This window comes from Pyxicephalus adspersus, chromosome 7 (genome assembly GCF_032062135.1).
Source record: "Pyxicephalus adspersus chromosome 7, UCB_Pads_2.0, whole genome shotgun sequence".
NCBI classification, from domain to species: domain Eukaryota; kingdom Metazoa; phylum Chordata; class Amphibia; order Anura; family Pyxicephalidae; genus Pyxicephalus; species Pyxicephalus adspersus.
The window spans coordinates 67,794,511-67,807,663 of NC_092864.1; the positions used below are offsets into that span (position 1 = coordinate 67,794,511).

The 13,153-nt window shown below is 39.2% G+C and overlaps 1 protein-coding gene across 1 annotated transcript; it reads right to left on the bottom strand.

The window, feature by feature from the left end:
* Positions 1–2,231: 2,231 nt before the first annotated feature.
* On the bottom strand, positions 2,232–11,561 carry NABP1 (nucleic acid binding protein 1). Its single transcript, XM_072418856.1, has 6 exons — positions 11,282–11,561; positions 10,871–11,009; positions 8,596–8,667; positions 3,573–3,666; positions 3,146–3,185; positions 2,232–3,004 (listed from the first exon to the last, which is right to left on the bottom strand). The coding sequence occupies exons 1-6, from the start codon at positions 11,370–11,372 to the stop codon at positions 2,826–2,828; spliced, it is 615 nt and encodes a 204-aa protein (XP_072274957.1). The 5' UTR covers positions 11,373–11,561; the 3' UTR covers positions 2,232–2,825.
* Positions 11,562–13,153: the final 1,592 nt, after the last annotated feature.

Below are 13,153 nucleotides of genomic sequence, written 5' to 3' on the forward strand. Positions count from 1 at the left end.
GCTACAGTAACTCAAATAGCCACTCACTACTGGGCCATACAGGAGAACATCACTGAATGCACATGTTGAACCTTGACACAAATGGGACACAGCAGCAGGCTACAATTCACACCGGCTCACCAAAGCTGGACAGAAAAACATTACTTGGCCTGATGAGTCTTGATCTAGCATTCAGAGGGTAAGGTAAGACTGCATACAGGTTAGACTTTTGTCGTTGGAAAGGATCTTATACGAGAGATGAATGAATGAGCACTGTACATACAGCGCCATTCTGCTCTATTGGAGAGGGGAGAACGAGCAAGTGGCACCCCGCTGCACCCCCTTCCCCTTCGCTTGTATTGTGGCCATTCATGGATCCGCCAGGACAGATTCATGAACGTCGGGCAAGTGCTGTACACACATCAGATTCTCGTCCCATACCAGCCCTAAAGCGATACGGTCACATGAGAATCATCTGACATGTGTACACAGCCTAAGAAATTGGTGTCAACATGAAAGCATGGATTCACCTTGCCTTATAATAATGCTTCAGCCTTGTGGTAGCTGCATAGGAGTGTGGGTGATATTTCTTGGCACACCTTGCACTTTGGGCTCCTCAGTTTCAATTAGGCATCATTTAAATGTCACAGTCTGCCTTAGTATTGTTACTGACCATATCAAACTCTTTATGATTGAAGTGCACCCATCTTTTGATACTTCCAGCAGAGTAACGGGCCATGTCACAAAACTCCAATAATCTCAAACTAGTTTCTTGAACATGACAATGAGGTCACTATACCTAAATGACCTTCACAATCACCTAATCTCAGATCAAATAAATGCGGTGGAATGGGACATTTCTTATCATGAATGTGCAACTGACAAATCTGCAACAACTGTAATTATGTCAACATAGCCCGAAATCCCTAAACATTTAAATACTCAAAGCATTTAATTGCATGCTCCTTTAAGCCATTTACAGATTACAAATTGATAAAGATTTGTGGTGGTTTCAAGTAAAAATCTAGTGCCTGTATAGAGAATCCCCCAACCTAGTTTAGTCATCTGTCCTGTGTTGCTGTTTTTGGAATTAGGACATCCCAGGATATTTCCTGTTTCTCCTTCCCCCTCCAGCAATGTCTGTGTAATTGTTAATGATCATTTCCCGCTACTATATTTACATGTTTGTACAATCTTTGGCGCCAAGATCAGGTATACAAAATTGGTGAGTGCAGTGATATTCAATAGTTCAGTAACTAAAAATCTAGATATGGGCTATTATCCAGTAAGTTTCAACAATGTTTCTACCAAGAACAAAAACCTGAGCAGTCTAAGGTGATGATAAAAATGACTGAGAATGAAATGTTACATGGTTACAACAATGAAATGAGAAACAAAATATAAAAACAATATTAATACAACAAATCACTTTATAGAAAAGAACACAACACTGTCAGATATATGGAGGAGGTAGTATAGACGTGTCTAGATATAGGCAATCATGCAGCTAGTGGAATAAAGTCAAAACTTGTTTCATACCATCCATTGTTGGAGAGAACCCTTGTAAATAGCAAATCCAAATCCTACTACAGATTTTCATTTATACTAAGGACATGAATGGCTGACATTCAGGGTCTTGGTTTAGTACCCTGGAGTGTTGGTATAACCACAAGTAGGGTCATTATTCTGCTATGTGAATGTTTTAACTAACCCCAAGTCTCTTGCAGATTAAAAAAAGGGTCTTCTCTAAAATTTAGGCCTACTTTTCTTTAAATCCTAACCAAACTTCCAGCCCCTGCTCATAAACATATTTGTATACAGCACTTGGATCCAAAGCAATAATGTTAAATAGAGCTTTGTGTGGGCTCTTCCAAGTATCTGCTTGCAAAGGCTAAACTGGATCTAATATGCAGTTTCAACAAGGTTTTTTTTTGTTTGTTAACATACCTCTGGCTTTTTAGTTGCTTCTACAATAAATGTCCCACTCACTCCATTACTGGGTTTTGGTAAACAACAATCTCTAAACAGAGGCAGTTGTATCATTCTTCCCTTCTGTTTTTGTCATCTTTTTCTAAACTTGTCTTGCTAGCTCCTTGGCCTTCCTAGTGCAGTTTAGCTGATTTTCCAAACTCAAAACAGGTGTATTAAAAGACTAAAAGCGATTGGACATAGACACAATATTTAACAAATCATGGCTTCAAGAATGGTATGGGTTTCCCCAACATATTTTTAAGGATTCACAGCAAAAAGAGTAAATTGTGCATTCAGTTTATTTATAAATTGGCAGATTGTTGTTTCCACTTTGACAGCATAGACTATTGTTATATCAAATATAAAATGTCCTTAAATCGTTTTAATAGTGGCGCACAACATTGGTTAACTGTGAGGCAAAGGAAATTGCTTATATTAAGGCAATGTAAGTAGGGAACGTAGATGAAACTGATGTTTCTTCTATTGTTCTCCCAAGCAGACATTACATGTTCAATAAACCTGGCCAACAATTTGTTTTCAAGGCTTGATGTTGGTAGAAGAAACCATTTTTGGCTGGCAGTGAGCAACCCACAAACTGCAGGCATGTGTTGTATTAATAAGGATTACTTTGCCTGAACTGTTAGAGGTATGGAAATAAAAAAAATAAATAAAAATTACTGCAAGTCTTATTTGGCCCAGTGGTGAAAAAAATACAAAATCACCCTTAACCTTTGTAACTCAAAATTGTATCTGTTTACAAAATGTGTTTCAAGCATCTTGAAATTACAGCTCTTCATATTTATCCACAAATAAAAGTGCAGCAAGGATTCAAGTAAAGTATAATAGAGTTCAAGATTTTCAGAAACATGTGCATATCATCTCTTTGCTCTTCTTGGGTCTCTTCCATTACTCATGGTGGAAAGTGTTGACTGTGTAAGAGCAGCTGTAGGAGTCCCTGTGTGTTGATTTGGAGGCCCACGTTCATTTACTCTGCCTCCAGTTACATGATTGGGAAAAGAATTATTGGATCCTGGTGAATACAGTAACCCATTACCTGCAATACAAGAAGATCAAAAGATTAGTTTTAATATATCCCCCACTTTTTCACATGGCTGAGATGTATGGTAAACCCTCAAAACAATCATCATCGTAGTTTTCATATGACTTTAAAAGTTTAAGTGTGAGTTTATCTTACCTGTATTTTGTGGAGTATGATTATTTTGATCTCCATGCACCTGGAAGAAAAAAATCATACCAGTTACCGTTTTGTATACAATATTTGAATACAATTCTTTTCCATGGAACATAGATTACCAGATCATCATTATTTGATAATAAAATCAGCATATATGTCAAAAAGGTGATATATGCCTTATTTCTACACAGCACCATCTGTGTTGTCACTTCTATCTGGCACCTATTGATTAAGAATGGTTAAGCAGCCAAAACAAGAGACTTATAGGCTTCTCAACCATGCTGCATGTTTACCTGGGATTAAGCACCAGAACAGGTGAGGTACTTTACTGTGAGGTACTTTAAGTTCCCCATCAAAATAGAAAAAAAAATATTTATAAATAAGTCAGTCATGGTGGTGTGTGTGTGTGTGTGTGTATGCGACTTACATTCTTTGTTTGATTTGTCTTTGGTGGTTGCTGACCAGTAAAGTCTGGATTCGGCTCACTGAAGTTTGGCAACTCTGAATATACCATACAAAATCTAAAGAGACAAAAAAACACATGGATGAAAACAATATTTAACAATGTTCTGCCTTCACAAAATGTCATTTACATCCAAGTACAGGCAGCTCCACTTAAAAAGAACCTGAGCATTTCAGGGCTGCAACACAAGCACATGCATTAGTGAATAGGCAACAAATACATTCACACATTCAAAAACATAACTGATGGAACCAACACAGTAAATAATTGGAAGATTAGATTCTTCTTTATACCTCAACAATAAAGACATTATAGGTCTGATTTACAAAAGAAATAGATGCTGTTCACTTCAGCAACATTCACTTTAAAAAATATGTTTAATTTGGAAAATAAAGCAAGACAGTGTCCAAACAGGGAAATAAAACTGGAATATTGCTTGCATGTGATTAGATGACTGAAAGAAGTGAACTTCTACTGTGCTAATAGCTTCTGGTACCTAAAATTAAAATTTATATTTTTTAGAAAGCAAGCGTGTTACCAACTCACAATGGCAATTTTTTAATGCCTTTGCCATTAAGTTGTTCCTATGTTAACAGATTGCAATTTTATTGTCATACCTGCGTAGTACATCAATTATTACTTGCTGCTTTAGTATTGATCTCCCAGCAGAGATCTTTGCTATCCTCTAATAGACTTTAGAACCTTCAGCAGCACTACCTGCAAGCAAAGGTAATGCTAAAGCAAAAATCAAGCGCTAAAATGAGCTAATACATGAAATCTGGAGTCCAAATCAGGTAAACCTTGCATGTCCCAATAGTGATAAAAGAAAAGGAGTATGCAATATGCATTTTATTGCATTCAGTTAAAGCAGCATTAATTTTAATTGTTAATTATGGAAGACTTACTAAAGGCAGGATACCCAGGTTTAAAACTCTAGCTTTCGAGTCCTTAGAACAAATATATTTGACTGAACCTGGGCTTTAACAGTATGGAACAGGACTAATAGGGAACCTGTGGAGTAGACAGAAATGAGGTGAACTCTCCCTCCTTGTGACAACTTCTAAAACTGCCCTTATGCTCAATTTTTGTTATTTTCCTATTGCTACCTGCAAGAATTTACTTCTTTCCTTACCTTTGTACGCTATAGCTTTTTGCTTATTGTTTGCGTTTAGATTCATCACAATAAATTATATGTTTTAAATATATATGTGATGACTATATCTACGGTAAAAGTCCCCATTGGATGTTGTTCTTTTTGTCTTTGTACACTATATCAACTGGACATAGGTTGTAAAGTGCCAAATATTTCCACTAGGAAATGCATAAAAATGTCAGACACCCATCCTGCTAAGGTTAGAGGAAAGCTGGGTGCTAACGTGACAATTTTAGCAAAACAGTTGCACTTCTTCCTTTACCAGCTTCACCAGCACTGTAAAATTTGCCACCCTCCTATCATTGTTATACATAAATACATGTTTGCCCTAAAGTTACAAGCAGTTTTTTTTTTTTAGAAGTGAAATTTTTTTGTAAAAAGAAAAACCTAAAAATGTGACCAAGAATATAAAACTTGTACTGATAATGCAGGTACACAAATTTTTCTATAATCTTCAAGAAAAATAAACTCATCATGCACATCTTTAAGTAAAGTATATGAACTTTACAACATGATTGAAATAGGAAAGACCTAGCATGACAGTTGTATTACCTTTTCACAGCCCTAGAGGGGGGTCCCTCCGATCAGGGTAGTGTGTGGAAGCTCGCAATGCGGCTGCCTGCACCGTACCTGGCCTGTGAATAAATAGAGGACTTCAATTTTCCAATCCGTCAGTCCTTTAACATTACATAATACTGTTCATTATGAAAACGTGTGCAAAACAATGATTCACACACACACAAGAATGTCAGCTCCAAGAGTAACAGAAAAATTACCTCAATCTACTTTTCACTTCACTGCCCATTCACATGGTGGGGTGGAGATGCAAGTGAAAGTAAAACTGCAGCAAAAGATCAATATATTTCCCCGTTCCAGACAGGACTTTGCAGGGTAGCAGAGATATATAAATACCAGAACTAGATGAACAAAAAAAACCTTTTGGCAGGTAAAACAAGCTACCGTATTTGTATTTCTCTTTAAATTCAGAAGTTTGCCTGGAATTCAGCTTTACGCATTAGGGCTTCCCTTGTGGGTTAGTTTACAATTAACCATTTACCATTTTTCCACTGGTAAACAAGGCAGATCATCAGAAATGAGACAAGAGGAAGAATGTGAGGCTGAAAGCTTGCCCAAGCCTACTACTGGTATTGCAGGAGCTTTGCCCTTTTAGAACATTCATGCATCAGAAGCCCCTTTTTTGTAATAGTCAGGTCCGTCCTGATTCAAAGTGACAAATGTGGAATAGGAGCGTGTGCAAAGCTGGGTACACACGTGCAATGGTTCTCGTCCGATAATCGGCTCAGGGCCAAAATCGGACGAGAATCTTGCGGGTGTACAGCGCTCGTCGTCCATCCTCTGAACGACCTTCCAGGCGGCTCCACATAGGTGAACGACTAATGATCGTAATGAAAGTGAAGAGCCCACCAGGGTGCTGCTCCGTCTTTCTCCCCATCCCCTCTGCCTAGAGCAGAACGATGCTGTATGTACAGCACTCGTTCATGCATTGTGCAGTCGTTAGAAAGGATCAGGAAAGATCCTTTACAACGACAGTTATTGCAGGTGTGTATGTAGCCTTAGGGTCTGACAGTAACTGCACACTCTAATTGTGCATTTGGGAAAAAAAAAAAAAAGGAGCCAAGGACAGTTGCAAAATTTTGACAAATTGTTCCCAAGATCATGATTGGCTATAAACCATTTGAATACAAATTAGTTTGATTTGAGATTTAATATGCTCCAGGAGCAGCAAAGCTATTCAGAAAAGTTCACTTTCTGTAGGATTCTAAGAATTATGTATATGTTTTTAGAAAGATTCATTTGATTTGCGAGGTCTAGCAAAAGGAATGCGACAGCTAAGCCACTTCCACCCTATTAAAAAGAACTACAATGTTGGATTAAAGTGGAATTAAACCAAAATAAATAAATCACACTTACCTTCCTGTAGATCCCTCGATGTGCATGCCTGAGATCGCAGCAATCAAGACAGAATGGAAAGAGGCTTCACCCTTCACCTGAGACTAATTTACTTTTTTTGCAGTATTGTTGGAAATAAAAATAGTTGCAGGATTTAAATTTAAAATTGAACATTTCTGTAACCAATTAGAACCATTCATAAACTGCAACAAATTGTGCAAACCACACAACTCAGGAGATACAGGTGTGCAGTACATGACAGAAGACTTTATATAGGGAATGCACCCCTTCCAAAGTTTGATTCAGCCCATGGACTCAATTGACTTGTTGGAGATATCTAATCTGCACTATGGACAGCCAAACATTTATTTAGGTGAATGCACAAAGATTATAACCTCATGGGATATTTTAAAGTCTAAATATGTAAGAAAGTGGTACTTACTAAGGGTTTTTAAGGTATCTGGTTCACTATTGCAGTGCTGGGAAAATGAATACAGTTGCAGTATACTTCTCATTGGTAAGCAGGCTTCATTGCCCAAGACTGACAGGTTAAATATGTATAAAAAGGATTACAGATGGGTTTTACTTGTAGACTTAAAAAATGATGTTGGTTACTATCAAACATTATTTTTATGCTTTATTGCAGGTTATAAACTTTGTAATGTGTGCACTTTACATTAAAGGACCCAAAGGATGTTAATGAAGGGAATCTGGATTGGATCATTGGCCAAGATTTGCACATTGTCTGACATGACAACCTTGGGGAAAAAAGAGAAAGTATTTTCCTTTCTTTGCATGGCTTGGACACTTCTAATGGCTTGTAAACGATAAATCTGATTTTTATTATAGTTCTATACAAGTTCACTTGATATTAAGAGAAATGATAACCTGGAGAGGTTGTAGGCCTCCTTGGCTCAGTACGTCTTCGGCTACGTACACACGCTAGATTTTTGTCTTTCACCATCCTTTCCAACAACAAACGACTTAAGGATGAATGAACAAGTTCTGTACATACAGTGCCATTCTGTGCTATGGAGATGAGAAGGGGGAGAATGCATGGCTCAGCGCTCTTCTCCCTTTTACTTCCATTGCAGCTGTTCATCTTCTGTCGTTCATGGATCTGCCAGGATGGATCCATGAATGACACCAGACGACCTCTGAACGCATGTCAGAGGTCATTTCAGGCAAGAATCATCTGACATGTGTATGTAGCCTTAAAGTCATAACCGTAACCCTCCGCTTGCCAGTATAATACTTGCAAACATGTCCGCAATAGGATAACTCCAGGTCTAAAATATCCCTGATGTCTTTTGAGCCCCCTGCAGATGAAAGCCAAGTAGAGTCCCTGATCCATTCCTCAAGGGGCAAAACAATGAGCATAAAAATTGTTAGTGGTAAATTACATCAGAAAGTTCAATTCAGTGATTAGAAAGTGCCGAAAAGAAACAAAGTTTAATGGCTGCTACCCTTTGCTAGAATCTCTAGTGTGTAACCTATTTGGAATAAAACTGTGCCAAATACCCTACATAGTAAAGTAGCCAGAGCATATAACCAAATTACCATTGAATATGTGCCGTACTTTACATCATTAATATGTGGATGAATGATCAGTTGTTTTGGCCAATTAGCAACTTGTTTTCCTCACTTGGTAGAATCTGACAATGATGATTTAGAGTAAAGGCTTTTGCTGCATAAAGTGGTCTCTGCCAAACATTAGCCTAAATTTCCTTATAGTCATAATAATAATAAAAAAGTTTCAGTGCTTAATAAATGCCTTCTTAAAGAGCTCTGTATTCCAAGGCCTAGTTTACAGACAACTAAATGTCGGAGAAGAGACTTGCGGTTTACAAACATTGCTAAGGTAATTGTTTAATTAATGTTGTTAGCTACAATCGTGCACTAGAGGAAAACAATTATACTTACTCTCCTATTTTCTGAATTTCACCTCCTCTTCCACTGTACAATGTTAGGCATCCTTTCCACAAAGAAGCATACCTTAAATGAGATGTATAAACCACATCAATAAATGAATATATAACCTTGACACAAACAGAAAAACATGATAGAAAAATCTTAGATAGAAATCGTCTCTGCAAAATTGGTGTTAGTGGAACTCCTATTAACAAACAGGATTTATATAGCGCCAACATATTATGCTGCGCTGTGTGTGACGGTGTTCAAAATGACCTACCCCGTCAGAATATAGTACCTCCATTGCCAAAATCCCATTGTACTCCAACTATAACGCTGTCATGCCGGGTCCACCACCTTAATACCTTCCATCCAGGTGGCTAAAGCCTAAACCTACCTCTCCCCAGTGCTTAAACGAATATACCCCAAACCTAATCTCTAAAGCTGTATACAGACAGTAAATGACCCCCACTTAGGGCATGAAGGGACCACTTTACACTGAAAACCTAGGTTGCTTTGTGACATGTCTGAGAATCCAATAAAGAATGAGAAGTGCATTGGCAACCTTTCTAACAATAAATGGGCTGCTATAACTAGGGCCCCGCTGTTTTTGTGCCATGTCTCTATGGGAGAGCTGTAATCTAGGACATGGTGTGACATACAGCTCGCTCATTGGAAAGAATAGGGCCACTGCACCTGTGTAGTACAGTAGCTGGTAGGGTTATGTGATGCTGAGCAGGGAAAGGGAAGTAGTTGCCAAAGAACTGCACAATTATAGCCATTTTCACAAAATTGTTATCACCCTGTTTATTAAAAACTAGAAAATATTGAAATACAAAAATCATTTTCACTCAATCTTCTTCCCAGGGTCAGGTCTTTAGTAATCTCAAGTGGCCAAGTCAGAATGATAGAACTCCTGTGCATGCTGGGATACCTGGCAGCATACGCACAGCTGTGCATGCTCAGCTCGGCACTTTTTTCACAAGACAGGTAAGTTATATTGCAAAATGTATATCACCTGTCCCTTTCGGCTATAAAGACCTACCTGCCGGAAAGGTGAAGGTTAAACTATAGTCTGTTTTTAACATTGCGGTTAACTGCAGTGTCCAACGGTAGGTTCATCCATGTGTCCATGAATGGGGAACCATTTAGTGCAAGCGTTTGCAGCTGTAGTGCATTGTGGTAAGTTGTCTCTGGAGAAAACTACACTGCAATAGGCAAATGCGTTACTTGGGTGTAGTTTGCCGGACACAAAGCAGCAGTTTGCTATGTGCCTGGGATAGCTAACTGGGTGTAAAATGGGGGCAAAGTGAAAGCAACCAAAAACATTGGCTTCCATTTCACCTTAGAATCGAATTCATCTCCTGTCCTTTGCCTTCAAATCCCTGCACAGTTCTTGTCCCACTTACCTTTCTGACCTGATAGTAAAATTTCCCCCTTTAGCCGCTCTCTTCTCGCTGTCATCTCTTCTTCCTGTTCTTCATCCTACGTCACCCGACCCAGGCGTGAAATCGGGGGACGTAGGATGAAAAAAAAATTTGGCTGATCTCACTGCACAAGTGAGATCAGATTTTTTTTTTGTACAGAAGGAGCACCCAAGTACCTCCCGGCATGCATGACGTAGGTATCTCAGAGGCTTTGCGTCCCCATTCATTCTCGACAGCCTAGGCGATTGAGAATTAGGGGGCATGCTGCACTTTTTTTTTTTTTGCACTAAAAAAAAACAAACACAGAATTTTTACTTAACATAAAAGGGTTCTCTACCCTTTAAAGTGAAAATTGTGAGTTTAGACACCCTTTAAACCGTCACTACTTTCCACCACTCTATCTCCCCTTCTATTGTGGTATACCTAGAGTGTAAGCTCTTCGGGGCAGGGTCCTCTCCTCTTATGTCACTTTATGTAATTTATTATTACACAGTATTTATATAGCGCCATCATATTACGCAGCGCTGTACAAAGTCCATAGTCGTATTACTAACTAATATTTATATCTCATTAACAGTCTAAGGTCAATTTTAAGGAGAAGCCAATTAACCTAACTGCATGTTTTTGGAATGTGGGAGGAGACCTGAGTACCCGGAGGAAACCCACGCGGGGAGAGCCTGCAAACTCCATGCAGATAGTCCTAGCCAGGATGTGAACCTGAAAACCTTATTTAACGTACAGCGCTGCGTAATATGTTGGCGCTATATAAATCCTGTTTAATAATAATTACATGAGATTTGTGAGCGTTTCCATACATTCACATGTCATACAGATATTTGTCATACCCCTGGCACACATACCCTCTTATTAATCGAATTATGTCTCCTGGCTGTATAAGGCTTCCAATCTCATCCCACACTGACAGGGTGATGCTGCCCGATTTATCGGCCACTTTGCACGATCTGACTTCATGGCCATCTTTAGTTTTTGTGACTCTGCCTGTATGGGGGTCAGAAAACACAGGAGTCATTAGAGTGTCAGTATGAGAGTCAGTCAGTATGAGAGTCAGTCAGTATGAGAGTCAGTCAGTATGAGAGTCAGTATGAGAGTCAGTATGAGAGTCAGTATGAGAGTCAGTATGAGAGTCAGTATGAGAGTCAGTATTAGGGAGTCAATATTAGGGAGTCAATATTAGGGAGTCATTCTAGCAGCATGGGACATGATCCGAGCTCACCGTGTGTCACTGGGATCACCTACCGACCCCAACTTACCGATCTCCAGCACTATAAAGATGACATTTAAGTTTTTCTGCCCGGTCTTTATGTCTTTAATAGACACGAATGAGTCGTTTATCAAGTTCATTGCGGTGTCAGAGGCTAAGCATTACTTTACACAGGAACAAATCCGGGGATACTTCACTGCCCGAGCCCTACAACATGCCACACGTTGGCACACCTGTGCCAGGCGCTGCATATACAATGGGCTGCCTCCTCACAGCCGCCTCTCTATACACTCACACAGCGACCTCCCTCGTGCACCGCCACACAACTACGAGCATGTGCAGTGTGACATCTATATATAACAATAGCATCTACCATTATCGCCATTCTAGAGGGGGCACTTCATTCCGTTTAAATGGTGTTATCATTTAGTTTATATTAAATTCAGAATAGTAATCGCCATAAACCTATTTAAGGTTTTATTCCTTTATAATCATTTATTTATTTTACAACATTAACGCCTGAATATACTAAAATGTGAATGGTACAGTCTGTTGAATCAGCTCGTCCTTTTTTAGCGAGCGTATCGAAATACATGACGATGATTGGTTAGCTGTTGAGGAAGGGCGTGTCCTAGGAGTCTTTTGTCCTCGGTGACTTTACCTCAGTGTGTGGTGCTCGGGGTGGAGGGCGGATGGGTGTGAGGCGGCTGGCACAGCCAGTGTATGTGTAATGTATAGATATTGCATAATGGCTGCAATTAAAAGCGCAATGTCATATTGGTAAAGGCTTCATATCTGCTGTATAGAAACAGAGGTGTATGAGTAAAAAAAAAAAAAAGAGGGGGCAGAGTACTATCCATGGCGGGCGCGCAATGTTCATCATTGTTATGTAAATGCCCAAAAAAAATGAGGGCACCCTGCCACACCACTACACCCACCCTGTATATAAAGGCCTAGATTGCCAGCTCTTCAGGGCACGGTCCTCTCCTCCTCCTGTGTCTGTTTCTGTCTGTTATTTACAACCCCTATTTATTGTACAGCACTGCATAATATGTTGGCGCTATATAAATCCCGTTTAAAAATATAAAATTGTAAAGAAAGAAAGTCATCTGTGATACTGTCTTTGTTAGCGAGGTGACAATAATGTTAGTTTTGCAGTAAAACTATAGAACACGGTTGTCACTCCATGGCCAGGTTCCCCAAACAATACAGGTAGTGCCCGGGTTAGGGACATCCAACATACAGACGACTCCGAGATACCAATGGGGCTTCCCTGCTCCCTTGTGTGCAGGATGGAGGCTTGGAGGGGGCGGTTTGCATGACTTGCAGAAGAAATCTTTTGCTAAACACAGCTGAGGTTGTGTGTGATCCTAGGAGTGGAGCTGATCTGTAACATCTTGTAACTCTTTAATCACCAAACTCTGCAGTTGTTTCTTTTTGCATATAAAAGCACAGCTTGCTCCAGAAGTTAATGAATGTCTAGGCTCCATAAATTTTTTTTTATGCTTTGTGATTAACTCACAATGAGGATTTTATAAATTAAGTGACACCTCACTGCCTAATATTATGTTGAGACAAACATCTGTCCTAATTACATTTATTAAAATATTATACCTGTTCTGACTTACATACAAATTCAATTTAAGAACAAACCTACAGTCCCTATCACGTATGTAACCCGGGGACACCTGTATATGTTTAAATGCACTTTAGAATACAACTGCACTGATATAATTGTCTTTAACCAAATCTCATAGAGGAGGAAGAGCAACTGCATGCCCCGAAGCAACTTCATTTACTGGAACCATGCTGCAATCCAAAGCAAATATATGATCCCGCTTTGATTTCCTAACCCAGCATTTCCTGTAAACAAAATATGTCCTCATCCTGGTTTGGGCTGTGAGGAGGACACTTGTCTGGA